This window comes from Lytechinus pictus, chromosome 10 (assembly GCF_037042905.1).
Source record: "Lytechinus pictus isolate F3 Inbred chromosome 10, Lp3.0, whole genome shotgun sequence".
Classification (NCBI taxonomy): Eukaryota; Metazoa; Echinodermata; class Echinoidea; order Temnopleuroida; family Toxopneustidae; genus Lytechinus; species Lytechinus pictus.
Genome location: NC_087254.1, coordinates 6,368,105 through 6,387,923, shown reverse-complemented (window position 1 = coordinate 6,387,923; position 19,819 = coordinate 6,368,105). Strand labels below are relative to the sequence as shown.

Sequence of the window (19,819 nt, the reverse complement as noted above, 5' to 3'; positions counted from 1 at the left end):
TTTCACTCCTCTCTCTTCTCTCCCTATTTTCTATCTTAATCTAATTCACTCTCGAACTCTCCTCTCAAATTTATATCAAAATTGTTCTTCACCTCGAATCAATGTGCCAATAGAATTCTTAATACCATCATACCAACTATATCACCAAGTGAGATCTTGCAGGGCTGCTGAAAAAAAGTAACAAAGGAAAACAATTCCATGAAATGCTCTCTTTATTTCATTACTATTTACATTCTCACATCGAACATATGTATATTTCATTCATTTGATAAAAACTAACGAAAGTAGTTAGTGATTAATACTGATTAAGTACAGATCGATAGAGTACAGGTTTGTAGAGTTAGTTTTACATGAATATATTTCACACAGATTCAGCCTGATCTTGGGTTTTATCAAGACTGGGCTCCGTAACACAAAGGTTAGCGACGAAACGCCAATTTGAAAGAGCAATTCAGATTGGTTCCTATATAGCCAGTCTCCTGAGCAAAATGCGCATGCAAGGATGGTCTTGATAGGCCATTTCATTTAGCGATTAATCACCAACCTCTGTGTTACGGGGCCCAGATAAATAATAAATGAACAGAAAAATCATGATCGTTGCAGCATGATCACCTTTTAAAATACTTCAGTATAAAAAGTAAGTAAGCTACGAGTACGAATCTATTTAGTGTAGATTGCATTTAAGTGAAAGTGTTTTTTTTTTAATGTTTGTTGCAAATAAAGTTGAACTTTGCGCTTACCATTCAATCACCCCAATTTTATTATTCATTTACAATCTACAGTTTAACATTCACAGAATGTATGAAGTATCAATGCAAATTAGTGAGAGTAGAAGATAAAGAGTTAAGGGACAAAGAAAAGAGAGTGATGAGAGAAATATCTCTTACCTGAGTGAAATAAATTTGATGCAATAGAAAAAATAAAGAAAACAAGCAATACAATTTCTCGATCCATTATAGCATATAAAACAGGATCTATTACAAAAGTGAAAGTTTCCAATACAATGGAAGCCTCACACGAACTACTGTACTCACAAACCCAAATGAAATTCCCAAATCTTGCTATGTTTTCATCAGACACGTCACAAAGCAACCCCTTAAAAACATCACTTGCTATGAACAGACCTGTCATCCATTTGGCACTGAAAAAAAATGGGTCGATCAAACTTCACACGCTCCTGATAACTACGGTATGTGTGCTCAATTTTTATAATTTTATACAAATCTTACAACACATCTTGAAATCACAGAGAGGAAACCAAAGTATGGAAGTATTATATGAGAAGAAATAAGAGGCATAGTTTTAAGGCACCAGGAAAAAAATGCTGCTTATTTTAGATGGAAAAAACAAGATGGAACATATGAAAACAAAAGATATTCCAAGTAACTGCAAAAAAGATCAAATTAAATGCAAGAATTAATAAATTTATTGATGTTTTCTACTGAATTAGTATACAACATCCATAATATATTTACTAGGAGTTTCTGCTGTGTAATGTCACACTACGATTTCAAAGGCTGAATATAATGATAAGAGTTAAAGACGTTTCTACCCTGTTTTCCTACTGCTAATCTAAATGGTACATACTCTAGAGATAAGTTCAGTTGTGGCAGTAAATGAAAAATTGTCGTGAAAATGATTAATAATAGATTAGTACTATCATGAATTATCATTATCATGGATTACCATATATTATCATTATCACTTACATGAAAAGATCCAATCGAGAAATCATCTGATAGTCAATTCTTGTTTTCTGATGAATTTCAATAAACTTATTCAAGCGATCACATGTTAATCGGCACTTTCTTTGGAACCCCACAGACACTATCGACGGTACTTTTCTGCACATTATTTTACAAGACTTTGCATACATGTACATGCCAAATCAATTGAAATCCTATTGGTTTTTACAAATGAATGACTTTCAAAGGGTACAACTCCTGGCAAAACTAAAGGTTTGTCTTTGACAATGTGGACATTTCTGAACCAATTTCACTCACTAGAATGTTGCATTTGAAATTTATGAATTACACATCACAATATGAATATCAGCTTATTATCACTCTAACTGACATAGTTATAGTACTCAAAGATCTGGAACATGGTACTCGTCCACAACTGAAACTTATCTCTGAACACATTGAAATGTAGCCTGTGTATTTGCTCAAGGCTAACAAATTAACACACACACAAAGAATCTGGAATGTTGATACTAGTACTAGTTCAAGACCATTTTTTTAAAAGAAACAACTTCTTCTAAGCAACAATAATGCAGCAACATAGATGTACTTGAAGGTATAGTGTATGATTTCAATAAACATGAATTGGAATCACTGTTTTTTTTTTATAGAAAAAAAAAAGTCAAAGTGGGATGACAAGACTTAGAAGACACTTTAAAGACCATGATAAAGAACGGAAGCAGCAAAGAAAGAGAATGGCTAAAAATTACTGACATGAACATCTAATTATAGATACAAAAAGTTCATGCAGTCGTGTTCAATTAATTGTTTTAAATACAAATACAATCATGGTTTAAATCTTATTAATTCGTAAAAAAAGATTAAATCTACACAAATTTACAATGGAATCTTCATGATATAAAAGAGAAACTCTAACATCTAATCACTCCTAGAATCAGATTATATTATATCAATAGCGGAAGAATTATTGGAATAATTTGCTGTAGTACAATACTGGAAATGCCGTGCCGACAAGGATTGCGTTTCATTTTTTAATTTACATCTTAGAATTTTCGGGACAGAAAATCGTATTTAAACGTGATTTGCAACATTTTGGAAATCTGCTTGAAACTTGAAAGGATACAAAAGTATACCCTACTGACCAAATTAATATAATATAAAAGCCATTGGCCAAGTAATATAATAATAATAATAATAACTATCATCTTCGTGGAATTACATACCTATTTTTTTAAATCTAACATGAAATGAATTATTTCTTCACAACACATAAAATCTAATGGTGAAACAAATTATTTCTTCACTTTTTACCTGGAATAATGGTGAATTATTTCTTTATATCTTAAATGGAATCATGATTAATCATTACTTTACTTCTCACATGGAATAAAGGTGAATTATTTCTTTATGTCTTACATCGGATAATGGTGAATTACTTCTCCACATTACCTACATGGAAAAAACATGAATTATTTTTATATATCTCACATGGAATTATGAAATATATGTCTACATCTAGTTTGGAATAATGGTGAATTATTTCTATACATCTTATCTGGAACAATGGTGAATTATTTTTCCATATTACATGGACCAATAGTAAAAAAAAAATATCTACAATATGTTGTACTTGGCTGGCTCAAGAATTCTACAAACACAGACATACAGGCAAGACGAGACAGGAAGATTCCATTCAAAGACATTTACATTTCTAATCTTAAACCATTTCATTCAAATAAATTCTTATCTCTGGCAAGTGAATAAAAAGTCAATAGCATTTTTTGCATTACCTTCACAAGCCAAGGAATTCATACCTCGTATAATTTCATTCAGTATTAAGCAAGCAAAGTGAATATGATTAAATTACAAATCTTAATTAGATGCAAAGAAAAAAAAAAAGCACATTTGTTCTAAGCCACTGACAGGAAGGCGAAACGCCTTCATTTTTAGAGAAGAATTTTTCCTTGGAAAGTTTGAAAGACTCGTCTGCTAAATTACTTATACTGATCATTCAAAAAAAGAATGAAAATTATCAAACTGTACATTTTTACACACAATGATCATAAAAAAATCATGCTCATATATTTTTGTTCCGAGAGCAAGTCAAATAAATACTCCTATTATGAAATAAACGTTTAAATCAAAATGACATTCTATGTCATATTTTATTTTTACAAATAATCGCATTGAAGCATAAATATTGCTAGACTATAGATTTAAAGCCTCTAAGGCAATCATCAATATTTCATTTACATCATATCAATATATTTTAATACATTGAAATAGAAGTAATTATGAAACTAACCTCTTTCATTATCCTGGGTATTGATACAGATCAAAATTACTAATCCAGAAATAATTTATTCTAGTAGTGTTGTTCCATGATTAAAGTACATGCAATACTTGTACTATTGACAATTGAGGGATATCGATTGTGATCCGTAGCGACCATGTATGCTCCATGACTCCAAGAAATCATTTGTCTATCATGAATTATCATTGTCCTTATCAGCAGACCTGCCAACCTCTGGGAATGAAAAACTGTATTCTGTGATTAAAAAAAATGTATTTTTCCCCCAAAAAGTGTATTTCATAATAAAATGCTTGGCGCACTCGCTCATCGCGGCGCTCAAGCTGCATGCAAGCTAAAATGCGCACTGCTCTTGCAGATGAAAAAAAAAAACATTAAAACATGTGTATATCTTCACCCTGGTTTGAACAAAATGATTGAAAAAAAAAAAAAAGTTACCTGAAATTACATTGATCTAATAACCATATTTGTGCACGTTTTATGAAATAGAGACATATAGAGATCATTTTTCTCAATAAATTACGATTTATTAAAAAAAAAAAAAAAAACGTACTAAATACGGCTAAAACGTACTGGTTGGCAGGACTGTATCAGGTGCAGGTATAAAATGTAAAACAGCCAGATCAGAACATGTCTGATCTGATCCACTCATCTTCCGTAGAATATCAATGTCTGGGCAACATATTCGTCTTCAGGGAAAAATCTTTGTGTGGTCGTGGACAGGACTCGAAGACACTCTGTCCAATTATTTAATCTCAAACTGGGTAATCCTCAAGCTACGCACGTGATTTGTAAGGACAGTGGATCGATCCGTAACGAGCATAGGGCTCAATGTAGCAGTTTCTTTTTTATGAGTCTTGAATTATTCCGCTGCTTGGTTACGTAAAATGTGTTGGGTGAATCTTTGAGAGCATTGAAGGTATTGGCAGTGATGACATCATGTACAAAAATAAACTGTAAGGGCAGTGGAGTGATCTGTAATGACCATGGAGTGCATGTTTTATCTAGCCGTTTCTTTCTCATAAAACTTCATTCATTCCATTGCTTGGTTATGCGAAAATCAAATTGTTGGTTGAATACTAGACAGCCTTGAAGCTTTGGCAGTGACGACGTCATGAATATAATCAAACTAAGCTACAGATTTCAGCCTCTAAAGACACCACCCAGGACCCCGCTCACAGCTTCCTGCCGATGCCGACGGTCTTGCGTGGGACGGCCAGCCCCGACACCGAGAGACTTCCCTTGCGAACCTGGGATGGGATAGCGACGGGCTTGACGGGGGCGCCACCCCTAGCGGGTTTGGTTGCAGGGATGGGGGTGCTCCTGTCGGAGAGCGCGTCGTGGTTCGACATCACGCCGGATGGTTGGGCTCCTACAGTGGGGAAGAAGTTAACAGCAAACAGAAAAATACAGAATTAATTCTAATAATATATTTTATATATTCAGAGATAAAGCCTGAATAGCTTTCATTTTATGGATCATTTTGAGATTGTCAAACAAACCGAATGCAGGTTAAGAAAATATTAAACAAACATAATTGTTTTTCCTTGGTTTGAAAAAAAAACTCACAATATACTGTCCAAAGTACTTTTGACAATGACAGTAAAAATACTCGCCTGACCTCTAAATTTTTTTCAATTCTCATAATTGTGCTGTTATTCAATTGTTTTGTATCAACTAGCAGTACTTTTTAAAAGTAGCCTGATCAACAATTTATTTCTTTTGATCATGCCCTGGACAGGTGATCTACATTTCAAAGTTTTCATATCATTCAACTTTATTCTTTTGTGCAACCATCGGTCTAGTCTTCATTGTTAAATAACAGCAAAGAATTCATTCAACTCATACAGCCAAGGAATGCATAACTTCTGTTTCTCCTGCAGTTGTTCCCCCAATGTATTGCTCACCAAGCAACCAACAGCCAATTAAACTTAAGCAGAAAAAAATATCATTATAAACAACCATACTTCACTGCACTGATAAGGAAGACTTCATCTAGTGTGGAAATACAGGATTTTTACCAGCCCCTCAACTGAGCAAGAGACTCTTTACTGTGGATTATTACACATTGGATTTTCATCAGTTATATTCTTCATCATACTGAATTGAGAAACGGCTATTAGTTTCATCCTTCTGATATCTATTTTAAAATGTCCATCACTTGTGTTATCCAAGTGACAGTTGTGTAATATGAATTAGGAGAACACTTTGATAACCTTGATGACCTTGGTGAACCCCATATTCTGTAAATCAACATCGCACTTCTGTTAACGGACACCGTACCATCAGGATCTGGATGTGATTTGGATATTGAACCCCTTTTGCACATTTGGAGAACTACCATTTTCTGTATCAAGCACTTGAAGACAGGTGAGTGTATTCAGTTTTGTTCTGTGAGCTAGAGACCCAAATTATTACAGCTTCAGTTTATGGAAAAAAAAAATGCTCATACACACTTTTACTGTTGTGTAATCTTATCTGATTTAGACACCAACAATGCTCATTCTAATTGTGTTTCTTATTCCCAGAAAGTTATGAATAAAATGACAAATTGAACCTCTACTAGGCTAGGCACTGGCACTAGATTTGTGCTGTAGACATGTGACCAAAATCCTTATTTTTTACTAGTTAGGAAATTTTGAGGTAAGTTTTGAGCAATGTCTGTGATAATGCTGATAAGAATACATGTATATTAAGGTAGAGTCTAATGCTTTTTAGTAGAAATGCTGTTTCATTTCATTTTTTTTTTTTTAGTTCCTACCTCTACTGTTTGAGATTAGTGTAACAATTGGCTCTCCATATTTACTCCATAATTTTAGACCAGAGTTTTAATTAAACCAGAGTTAGGAAAATGGGTCATTGTAATGACTATCAAAAACCAATATCTTGGAAAGAGAGGACATACCTTTGTATCTTTTGACAACAGTTTGCCCCTTGCCCCTGTCTGCTCCGATCTGTCGTACTGTGGATGGGGGCGTGGTCTTCCGTACCATCAGCGTACCAATGTCTTGTTCTCCTGTTAACAGCAACGTTAAATGAATTATTTCAATAATCATCATATTTCTTAAAAACCTGACTTTCCACTCTGAAATCTCGAGCCAGAAACATATTTATTAAAATGATGCTGTTATTTTGTGAGTTTATGATCATGTTTAAAAAAATGATTGTGTAATCTTTAATAAAGAAACTAATGCCTGTAAATTCTTAAAGAATTATAAAGATGTAAATTAATATATAGATACAAATGCGAACTCACATAAATAAAATGCAGTAAGAAATAAAATAGAGTTGATACTATAAATTAACATAATCAATCTACACATTAATTTCAAATGATACATGTTAGAGAAAATAAATAAAATGTGTATGATTAATGTTTATAAATATCATGACACAAATTGAAACATTTAAATTTCTGGTCTTAATTTCCAGAATTTAATTTCTATCAAATGAGTTTCACCATGTCATCTTTTAAAAACACGTTTTAATTTTCGTCACTTTCTTCAGAAAGAATACAGAGCAATGCCTTTGTCTTGGTCTTCTTACCTGCTTGATTTACTTGATACCGTTTATTTGGTTTGCTGCCCTCGCCTGGGACGTTGAAAGACGTGGATTGTGGAACAATCCTCCGAGGGGATATCTGTGCGACAGCTCCACCTCGTCTAGCAGTAGGTTTCGGGATCAGGGATAACTGAATGCAAAAAATATAGAAAGAAAGTGATAAGGTTATATACACACAGTTGAGCATAAATTGATGCAAAAAGTATTGTTTGATGCAAATCTGTTTCAAAAGCAGATATCAACAGTTTCCCTTGATATGTCTTTGTAAAATGAAAATACATGCTTTGGAAAGAGACAAATGTTTACAAAGGTGACCCAATACATGTATCTATAGTTCTCCAGTGGAAAATTTGCAATCTTAGTTTTAAGACATGGTGCATGGTAATGGTTTTGATAGTGTTTTAAGCTCAGAGAATGATTACAGGGGGGGCGTTTCATCAACATTTTTCGCCGACAACTTGTCAGATCTGACAACTTTTCGTGATTTTGATTGGCTGAGAAGCACTGTTACTATAGTAACTGTCGGATAAAACAGAACTTGTTGGATAAAACGTCCGACAAGTCCTTTCATGAAATGCTCCCAAGGACAATTATTAGTAGTATTAAGTTTGCCATGTAATACTATCTTTTGGCTGAATTTAAAAACTTCCCATGGGAGCAATTGTCTCTGGAGGAAATGCCATTGAATCATGTACAAATGTCACAGATTTTACAGGGTTTTCAAGTTCCCCTGATTGTCGGGAAGACTTGCTGAAAAACTTACCCAATCTGAGAGTGAAAAACTGCAAATTTTCAATATCTCCCTAATCATAATTGAGCTCTTCCTTTGGATTATATGTTATGTAAAGATCTCCCTAGTCTAAGTAAATTCTCCCTAAAACGTAAATACGAAATACAGCTCTGCTTTTAAAAGAAAATGTGTGGAACATGTGCAAGAGAACATTTCGACAAGATACTTTGGATAGTATCTCCTGGGGCCAATCGTAGAAAGATCTACATTTAATCACAACTTGCGAAAAATCAAATGCAAATCCTAAATTGGTGCTCCAGATTGGTTGAAAATCAAGTTGCGTTTGATTGTATCTCTTTCTGCAACTGGCCCCTGAGGGGGTAGTGGTCGATGTAACATGCCGTGTAATAATCTTAACATACCTGGTCCAATGAGTCTCTCTTCTGTCGTTTCTCAGCCACACTCCTTGCGAACCTCGACGGTTGCTTGTTCTTCAAGGAAGTAGTATGGTTATCATGTGATCTCGTTTCATACGATCTCACCGACGACAGATCATCAAAGTCACTCACATGTGATTCAATCGGTGAGCTTGTATAGAGCGTCCTACTGATCTGGGAAAGTCGACTGTGCATAAGTCGGCTATCCTGATTCAGTCTGGGTTCCGCGACTTCCTCTAAGGCTCGCAAGGACGCGAACCCTCTGTCGTGGAGATTCATTTTCTCCAGTCTGGAGTATTTCTCACTCCCTTTCTGGGATGTCCGCTTGCGGGCGGCCACGGCGGCAATGTTCTTGGTCCTTTGCACGATTTCCTTGCGGTTGATGTCGGATTCAGACTCGCTGAGGTTGAGCTCCTTGAAGGACTTGATGGGGTGCGCCGAGATGCCGTTGGGCGGGGTGTAGGGGCGCTTGGTAGGGTGTTTGGTGGTCCCGTGAGAGCCGAGGTCAACCAGACTCTCGTGTTTGGTGATCGGAGGGGTGTAGGGTGACTCTACCATCACCCTTGGGATAGGTCCTGCTGCTCCGCTCTCTCTCAGCTGCCTGGTCCTCGGGCTGGGCTGGAACACCCGCGGCTGACCAGAGGCGGCAGGTTTACTGCAAATGGAAGACAATCAAAATCATTCTAATGCATTTTCATATCTTGAAAACTATCAATAATTTGAATATCAATGCAGCTTTGCATTGTTCATCATAATGCACTTCAGTCAATTTTTGCTGTTGTCTTTAACCCTAAATAGATGGGCTAATTCGATGCCTCAGAAGACAGGGGGGGGCTGATTCAGCCCCCTTATGATCTCAGCCGTTGATCAAGCGATCGGGACGAAAATAGGCACGCGCATTAACCATGGCATAAACTACAAAGCTACAAGACCAAATTCTGTGAAAAATCTCATTAGTAATTTATTATGTGAAAAATCACAAGTTTGCTCTTATTAACTAAATAATGCCCCTAAAATGCTAATTTTTGGTTCACAGACTTTTTATAGGAATCTCATCAAATGTACTTTTAAAAAATTTCAACATCACATTTATTTTCTCATGTACTATATTGTTTTCTAAATTTCTTAAGCATATCTTTGGTTTTTTTTATAACTTTTTTTGTTTCTATTGTTTTTCAAAGGAAATTGTCGATGACTTTATTTTGACCATAAACAAGATGAAATTAATTGATTTTAATCAGAAAAAGGAAAAATAATGATACATTTATGAAATCTGGCTAAATACACGTACACTATTTACATTGGATTTGTACACAAATTCACGTTTTTGAGCAATTTTGGGTCTGCATGCATTTACGACGTGTAATTTCGGAACCGCGTACACGGGGGTCGCAACTTTGGTCTCAAAAGTTGTGCGAGAGTTGAAGGTAAAAAGTCAGCGAGCGACGTTGTCAAAAAAATTTGCGCAACAAATATATTGCGAAAAAAATGGAGGGGGGCTAAATCAGCCCCCCCCCCGTCTTATTAGGGTTTATATTCTTATTTCTCAGTTACACTTCTGTCACAGATATAAAGATATCTATCTCCCCTCCCCTCTCTTGTGCTTTCTATTTCCTTTTTTTTTGGCCTCTGTCTACATTTAATGCTTCACCATCTTTCTGGTTTCCATGGCTTCATTCTTCCTTTCCTTTCCATTCCCCCTCCCCTACTTTCTCCATTACGTTACCCCCCCCCCCACCACTCCCGGGAAAGCATGGCTATAAATCTGACAAGGTACCTTGACCAGTTTACTACTGAATTCTGAAATTCCCATTTGCTTCATACAGGGACCACCTGGGCCCCATCTTACAAAGCGTTACGATCGATCTGATCAACCTCAAGTATATAGAAATCCATCTATGTCATAATTTTTTGTTCAGGAATTTTGCACAAGCTCCTTTGAAAACAAAGAGAAGCATACTGCATTGTCAAGAAAGCAGTGAATGTTTGAATATACATTCATATCCAGAATTTTTTTTGAACAAACATCCATTTCATATGTTGACTTTGCTGGCTTTCCATAGTTGCGATTGATCGAGTCGATCGCAACTCTTTGTAAGATGGGCCCGTGGGCCCCGTCTTACATAGAGTTACGATCGATCCGATCAACCTCAAGTATATGGAAATCCATCAATGTCATAATTTTTTGCTTACGAAATTTGCACAAGGTCCTTTGAAAACAAAGAGAAGCATACTGAATTGTCAAGAAAACAGTGCATGTATGATATACATCATATCTGGAAAATATTTTGAACAAACATGTACATTAGATGTTGACGTTGCTGGCTTTCCATAGTTGTGGTTGATCGGATCAATCGTAACTCTTCCAGTAGGCAAAGGGGTCAATTGCGATCTTACCTTTCAGAATGTGCATGCTGCCTCTTGGTGGCTGGTTTGCTTTGTTTGATCTCGACGGATTCCTTCTCCGGTGAGTTGCTTTCTTCTCTCTCTTCCTGCAGCTGTCTTGCCGTCTTCCTCAAGTTGTATGTCGACGATGCTTTTGTGACCTATTGCAATCAATCAAACAAGGTTATCCTTTATTAGTTTGATTTATTCAACATAGACAGACATAGACAGAGCAATATAAGAGTCACATGGAGTCATAAGGATGCCAGGAATGGAAAAGATTAGCTGAATAAATGTAACATCTAGGTCTTCCATTCTAATCCCTGAGACTTTACAGACCATGTGAAATAATAATAATAACATGTCCATTTATATAGCGCAGTTACTATGTGCATATACTCAACTGCGCTTTTGATACTTGGTATCATATCACTACCCCGGCTGTAGCTAAGCCGCCATATTAATAGGCGCTAAAGCGTTCAAGGAATAAATCCTACCGGGTACCCATTCGCCTCACCTGGGTCGAGTGCAGCACAATGTGGATAAATTTCTTGCCGAGGGAAATTACGCCATGGCTGGGATTCGAACCCACGACCCTCTGTTTCAAAGTTCGGAGACTAATCCACTGGGCCACAACGCTCCACATTAGAGATTATTGTGGAATTAGGGATTATATTCCGCATACCTACTAAGAATTTTGCTGTAGGATATAATCACCTCTTGATTTCATGTGACGAGGCAAACTATCACTTTTTCGGCAAGCTGGATGTACTCGCTATCTTTCCTCAGCTTTGCTTCGGAAAGATAGCGACATCCAGCTTGCCTTGTAAGTGATAGTTTGCCCATCACCTTCATTAACCGATTATATGCTTACTGAGAAGACCAATTGATGTTAGACCACAGTGGTTTAGTCCATGAGGTAAAAGACTTTCTGAAAAGTATTCCAACTGCTAGACCAAGTGAACGTGAACTAAATTTAAACTGACCTTCATGCCTTCCATGTTGAGATGTAGATGCATAGATGAGTGCGCTCTCATGTCTTCATATAGATCCTCGTTAACCCCCATAGCGTACTTATCATACAACTCTTCCAGCTCCATCGGCACTGGGAGACTGTGCTCTGTATTAGGGTGAAATAAATAACCTGGATCACCGCACTGAATTACAAGATAGCACGGTCCAAACTGATAACACTGGCTCCACTCAGATCCACTTAGCACTTAGAACTTTTAGCAAGCCGTTTATCACCATTACCAGAATTTGTCATTCACCACTATCGTCATTGCCATCATCATCACCAGGACCACCATCATCATCATTATCGTCGTCGTCACCATCATCATCCTCATCATCCTCACCATTATCATCATCATCATCACATTGTCATCATCGTCACCATCATCATCATCCACCATGACCATCATCGTCGTCATCATCTTCATCAACACCACCATCATCATCATCCTCCTCATTGTCAGCATCTTGCTCACCTGTTATGAGTCTTTGTTGTTCACTGAAGATCTGGGGCGGTATTCTGAAAACGTTCTTATCTTAATTTTGTTCTTATCTACGTCACGATCTCAAATTGGTATTCTGAAAACGTTCTTATCTTTTTCTTATCTTGCTAAACATCCTATGCTGAGCGCGTAAATGCATTACTCGCGCATATAATACAAAAGCGCGCTTAAAAGATAAGAACAAAATGAAGATAAGTGGTATTCTGAAAACGTTCTTATCTTTTCTCTTTCTTATCTTTCACGATATTTATGATGATATTTAAGATAGCTAGAGGGTTATCACATCTCACGATGTCCGCGTTCTTTCTTGCTCAAACTCGATGGTCACTAGTAGTAACAAGTACCCACAAGTATTCCTCCCACCCTTTCTTTCACTCACCCTTTATTTTCCCGTCTCTGTTTTCTATCCCTTTTTTCTTTCTTTCTTTCTTTATTTATTTTCTCTTTTTCTTCCTTTCTATGTGTCTGTCTTTTTTCCTTTCTTTAAGTTCATTCTTCTTTTATATTTTTTGTTTTATTCTTTTGAATCTTTTAATTTCTTAACTTTTCTTTTGCTTTGTTTCATTTATTCTTCATCGTTCTTCCTTTTTTATTTTCCCTTTTCATTTTATCCCTTTCTTTCTTTTCTTGAATAAGTCTTTATTTCTGCTTTTATTCTTTCCCCTTTCTCTCTTCCTTTCCTTTTCATTTTCTTTCTTCCGTCACATTTTTGTAATCTTTTAATTTCTTCCTTATTTTTTTCTTTCATTCTTTCGTCCTTATATGTGCTTTTCCTTTTTTTCCCCTTTTTCTTTCTTTCTTCCTTCCCTTAATATTATTTTTCCCCTTATTTTTTTTTCTTATTTTTTTCTTTTTCTTTTTGGGTTCTTTTTTTTTCTTTTTTCGTTCATTCGTTTGTTCTTTCTTTCATTTTTTTTCTTCAATTTCTGCTTCCTGACACTCTTGTGTCTTATTTACTTTCTTTTTTGTGTTTCATTCTTTATTCGCTCATTCTTTTTCGTTCATTCTTTATTTACTCTCTTTCTTTACTTTCCTCTCTGTGTCTTTCTTCTATCAATTAAAAAAAAATCTTTTTCTTAATTCTTTCCATTAATGTTTTTTCGTTTTCTTTTTTTATTCATTCTTCACTTTTCGTTCCTTTTCTTTATTTGAATTTACCTCTCTTTCTTTTTATCTTTCTGTAATCTTTATTTTTGGTTTAATTTTGCTTTCATTTTTTTCTCTCTCATCTTTATTTCTTTGTTTCATTTTCCTCTCTTCCTTCACTTTTTACATTTTTTTATTCTTTCGTTTTCTCTTTCTCTCACACTGTCTTTTTTTTTCAAACTTTTTTCTTTTTCGCTTCTTCATTACTTCATTTTATCCTTTTTAAATCTTTTTTATTTTGTCCTTTTACTTTTTTCCTTTAAGTTTCTTTCTTTTCTTTCTTTATTTTTTCTTCCTCACTTTATCATTGATAATCGTTCTATTTCTTTTTCCTTATTTTTTTTCATTTTTTTTTCTTAAGTCCTTTTTGATTGCTTACTTTCGTTTACTCTTTACTTCTTTCATTATTTTCTGCTTTGTTCATTTCATCTTTTTTTTTTAATTTCTGCTTCATTCTGACACCTTTCTGTCTACTTACTTTCTTTCTTCATATTTTATTCTTTATTCGTACCTGCTTTATTTACTTTTTTTCTTTCTTTATTTTGTGCACGTGTCTCGAAATAATAATCAGTCATTGCGTATAAAATGCCTATTTCGCGCAATGCGCCAGAAACAGTGTACGCACAGCGCCCATGATATTCTCTTGACATAAGGAACGCTTCTATTGGTTAAACTGCCAATATAAAGCGCATTTTGATTGGTAATATCCTAAAAATGGGCGTGTTGAAGATAAGAAGGAGGCAGTCCTTACAAAGATAAGAACGCGTTAAGAAGATTTTCAGAATACCGATTTACAATGATTTTAGCGTCTTCTTATCTCAATGAGATAAGATAAAAGATAAGAACAAAGATAAGAACGTTTTCAGAATACCACCCCAGATCACAGACCTGATTGTGTTTTTCATATCTTAGAATTATACTCTCTTTCTGTTCACAGACATGCCTGTCCATCAGAGCTTGTGATTTCAGTTCGGTATTTCAGTTTCGGTTCGGTATCTGAAGATCATCATCATCATCACTGTTGTCACCATCATCGTCATCATCACTATCACCATCATCATCGTCATCACCATCATCACCACCGCCATCATCATCATCGTCATCATCACTATCATCATCAACACCACCATCATCAACACCACCATCATCATCATCAACACCACCATCATCACCACCATCATCATCATCACCATCATCCTCACCATCATCATCATCAACACCACCATCATCATCCTCCTCCTCATCGTCAGCATCTTGCTCACCTGTTATGAGTCTGCGTTGTTCACTGATGATCTGATCACAGACCTGTTTGTGTTTTTCATATCTTAGAATGATACTCTCTTTCTGTTCACAGACATGCCTGTCCATCAGAGCTCGTGATTTCAGTTCGGTATCTGAAGATTGTGCAATCACCTGGCTCAGGAAAACAACTCAAACTCATTGCTTTTCAAATGGGCAATTCAATAAAATATATACATCTGCCCCTCAATATGTGGGACCTTCCAGAAATGATTTGTCTCTGTTTCTTGGTTCATATGAAGAAGTGAAACGCCATCAAAATTATGGTTAGATCAGTTAGTGAAATGAAATAAATATGGAGAAAAACCAGTGTTGAATGTACAAAAATTGCCTCAAAACACACGTCATTCTATTCATAAGATTCTTCTTTAATTGTATGAATCTGCAATAGATTTAATTCTATTAATTAGCTATTTGCTTTACTGGTATGGCTTGCTCTATCTGTGCATCGAAAAAATACTTTTTTATCCCTTGAATGATTGAAGAGTATTTTACAGGAAGGAAAGATAAATGTATAAGTCAACCTTAATCAAGTTGAATAGTTGCAAAACTCGAAGGCATTTGAAGTTATCTTTTCTTTATATTCTATAATTGTTTTTTATAATTCATAAATCAATTTTTTTAAATTCATTTCTCCAGTTCCAACAGATTTGGCTCAGGAAAGATTAGCTGTAAATAGGAATGATTAATAATAAGGTATTGTGTTACATCCCCACCAGGATGTAGCTGGGAATTTCCAGGATGATACTTGTAGTGACTCAAGATTTCTATTTATATCTAAGTAGCTGTTTGTAATGTACGTGTATATAATATTTGCTATCTAAAAGAACTGTTGCTGGCCTAGCGCCATGAGCGTCTCTGGACGGTGTGCGCGCTATATAAAATATCACTATTATTATTATTATTATTATTATTATTATTATTATTATTAAATAAAGGATACTCTCAATCTCCAACTCATGAACTTTACAGAGCATTTCTAACAGTTCTCTCTGCTCGCCACTGGTAATCTTCCTTGGAAGAACCTGGATAAAAACCAAAACAGCAAATTACTTCAAGATAAACAATCATGACAATGATTAAAGCTTACTTTATCAGATATATTAATCGGGATCAATCAATTATTTGCTTGAAATACTGTGAAGTTGTGAAATCTCCAACTTTTAAAGTATAATTGTCATGCCTAATTTTTAATTTTAAGAAGGTTGTTTAACTGTTAGGAACTAGATAAGCAAGTATAATTACTACATCTGGATTATTACTAATATATTACAATTCCAGGAATCTGGATCACATGAAAACAATTTGCATAAATTTCATTTCCCTTTCTCATCTGAAACCACAAAATTTATTAAACAAGACATTTTTCTTATCTAAAACATCATACCTGTTTTTAGGTTATACACATTCATATAATAGTTACATGCACTTTTAGGGGATTTCACAAAAACTTAATATAGGCTTTGATTGTATGTCAAGCTGATATATCTCACCAGACAAAAATTTGATTTCTTATTTTCGGGGGCTACATTTCATGACCAATTGCTGAAATCTCCAATGTTGGATAAGCTTTAGTATTACAACGAATGGCGAATTTCAGGGGCTCCTCATTTTGAGGGATCTTTTTGAGCATTTCGGAGGTGAAATTGTCCCGAGCAGCCATGTAATATTTTTTCCCTGTATCTCACCTCTTCAAGCTTGTTTGCAGCTACACGGACATTCTCCAGGTGTTTCTCAAGCTTCTTCCTCTCCGATTCCTTCTGCTTCCTGGCTAAGACAGATGTAGTAAGACTGTCCCTGGCCAACATGATCTCCTCAGGCTCGGCTTCAGGGGAGTATGAACCGTTGCTATCGGTCTCGAGGTCCTTCTCAAGGGCACGCTCTGTTCAGTGAAAATGGGGTCAGAAATATCCATTCATTTTACTAGTGAAATGTGCAATGTGGTTTCATGAAAGAGACATGGCAGGAGTGTTGTAGTCCGGTAGGTACTGTGGAGTTGTAAGGCCGGTACTTCCTAGTCACGAGGCAGTTGGAGAAAACCTCGCCCATAGACTTAGTACACATGACTCTGACCGAGGCCAAGTCCAAGGCCGGCTAAATGTGGCCTAAAGGGTCGCCTTGACTATATCCCTTAAACTAGTCAAGGCCGGTACTTCCAAGTCACGGGGCAGTTGGAGAAAACCATCTCCCATAGACTTTGTACACATGACTCGGACAGAGGCCGAGGACGACATTATGTAGCCTCGACTACATCCCTAAAACTTGGCTCATTCTGAAGATCTTGATCTTGATTGAATACATGGAAACAGAGTAATGGTCTCCATGGTGCCGTGGGATGCAGATGTTTTCAGAATCTTTTATTGAAATTGGTTACTTGTGTACAAAACTTGCGGTGCAATATTCATATTATATTGGATATATCATATTTTGACGTCATTGAGTGTCATTGTGCTCTATGCTGCGCATTGCATTGCTTTCATTGTTGTACGCGTTGTATATTTCACGCAGCACACTAGACTGTTGAATACGGTCTCATATTCAACGGCAAGCTTTGTACAGGAGCCTATGGGATATTCGTCAGATTTCGGTCCTTTTAGGGATATGCTCTGGTACTGCACGGGCAATTGATGCAGACCAAAAATTTGTGTTTTTAAATGTATCGCTAAAACACTCTATATAGATGATAATGTGCCGTATTGCAGGGTCCAATAAATATTGATCATGAAAGACAATGATTACATTGCATACGTCATAGCTTGGGATGCGAGGCATATTCCTCTTGTGAGAGCCAATATACGTGGGGTGGGGAAGTCTAGATTAAAATCCTCCTTACCTTTGTCCTTGTTATCCATGTCCAGACTACTAGTTACTCCCCTCAATTTACTGGGAGCATGTTGTCTCAGTCTATCCTGTTCGAAACTGCAATAAGAGGGGGAAAGGGAGGAAAAAATGAACATAATGTGATCTGATAAAAGCACCTTTCCCAGAGAATACAAATGGCTGTTTAGGGCATAAAGCCATTTACAAAGATTGGTTTTCAGATGCTTATTGAACATTATTTTCTTATTATTGTTATTATCTAGGTTTTTCTTGTTGTAGAATAGACTTCCTCAGCTAATTAGGATATCTCTCTACCTCTAAATACTCCTATAATGCCAGTTATATATTTACTCTTTTCTGTCTTGACATCATTTGGGTTTAGAAGTTACTTATCACTCTCCATTCTTGTCCCTTTTTTTGCCTCCCCACTCTCCCCCGCCCAAACCAACACAAAAAAAAGGACAGCAAATGACAATTTACTCAGCTAGAACAATTTGGTATCCACTCAGGCTCTATTGATAATTCGCATGTATCATCCATAAGTTTCTCTGTGTCATATCCATCTGAATTTCAAAGTTATGAATTACCCCACCATTCTCTTTCAATTCCCAATACCTTGAATAGTTTAATACTTCGCTGAGGCGGCTTGGTATCTATCAGCCTCTAAGGATAACTCCTGTAAAGTATCCTGTTCAACATCCATTAGTTTCTGCCTGAAGTCTATCTGAGTTTGGACATTCCCAATCGACCCAACGTTTTCCATATCTACCTCCCAAACTACGACTAGATTTACTTACTCAGCTACAGTAAGACGGCTTGGTATCTATCGGCCTCTAATGATACATGTAACTCCCACGTATCCTGTTCAATATCATAAGTTTCTGCCTGATGTCCATCTGAGTTTGGACATTACCAATCAACCCAACCATTTCGATATATACCTCTCAAACTATGACTAAATTTACTTACTCAGCTAAGACGGCTTGGTATCTATCGGCCTCTAATGATAACTCCCATGTATCTTGCTCAACATCCATAAGCTCTGTCTGATGTCCATCTGAGTTTGGACGTTACCAATCAACCCAACCTTTTCCATATATACCTCCCAAACTACGACTAGATTTACTTACTCGGCTAAGACGGCTTGGTATCTATCGGCCTCCAATGATAACTCCCATGTATCTTGCTCAACATCCATAAGCTTCTGTCTGATGTCCATCTGAGTTTGGAAGTTACTGATCAGCTGGTGCCTAAGATGGTCCATCTCCTCTCGGCTCTGCTGAGTAGAGGACAACTCTAGTCCAGCTAAACACAAAATGCACAACACAAATTGTCAGTTTTACATGAAACATAATATTTTACAAATGGTACCTTCCAGTGATAATTCATCGCAGTGCTACTAGAACCCTGTCTCGAATTTTAGAAGTTTGAGGGCATCTTAGAAAATGCTGTATTTTAAAAACTATGATTAGAAATTATGATAACATCATACTGTCAATGGGATGATCTACATAGCATTAAGGAGTGCAATATTCCAATGTTCATAATTTACTTATTATTCATTGATTTTTTATACTCAATTTTGTTGATCTTATTCTCTGGTTTTTCTGCTTTCACACAAGCTAACTTGTTCCGAAGGTTTCATTTTCCTTTTAAATTTTCTATGCACCTCAATCATTTTGCAGAGTGGATTTGGCACTTAATCATTATTATTACATGTACCAGGCACCAGGCCCCACCAGGATGTAGCTGGGAATTTCAATGGAGATGATGCAGGATGGTACTTGTAGTGATTTAAGATTTCTATTTATATCTTTATTTGTAGTTGTTTATAATATATACGTGTATGAAATAGTTGTATCCAAAGGACCTGTTGCTGCGCTAGCGCCATGAGCGTCTCCGGACGGTGG

General features: G+C 36.1%; 1 protein-coding gene across 1 annotated transcript in view; it reads right to left on the bottom strand.

Annotated features, from left to right (window-relative positions):
- Positions 1–194: 194 nt before the first annotated feature.
- Positions 195–19,819, bottom strand: part of LOC129269659 (kinesin-like protein KIF19) — a 37,070-nt gene continuing 17,445 nt past the window's right edge. The window contains exons 9-19 of the mRNA XM_064105903.1: positions 19,040–19,214; positions 17,923–18,008; positions 16,778–16,971; positions 16,033–16,114; positions 15,053–15,184; positions 12,114–12,247; positions 11,140–11,288; positions 8,728–9,397; positions 7,561–7,705; positions 6,920–7,030; positions 195–5,386 (exon numbers count right to left, since the gene is read on the bottom strand). Coding sequence (XP_063961973.1) covers positions 5,190–5,386; positions 6,920–7,030; positions 7,561–7,705; positions 8,728–9,397; positions 11,140–11,288; positions 12,114–12,247; positions 15,053–15,184; positions 16,033–16,114; positions 16,778–16,971; positions 17,923–18,008; positions 19,040–19,214 — 2,075 coding nt within the window. The 3' untranslated portion in view covers positions 195–5,189. The remainder of the gene's footprint in view (positions 5,387–6,919; positions 7,031–7,560; positions 7,706–8,727; positions 9,398–11,139; positions 11,289–12,113; positions 12,248–15,052; positions 15,185–16,032; positions 16,115–16,777; positions 16,972–17,922; positions 18,009–19,039; positions 19,215–19,819) is intronic.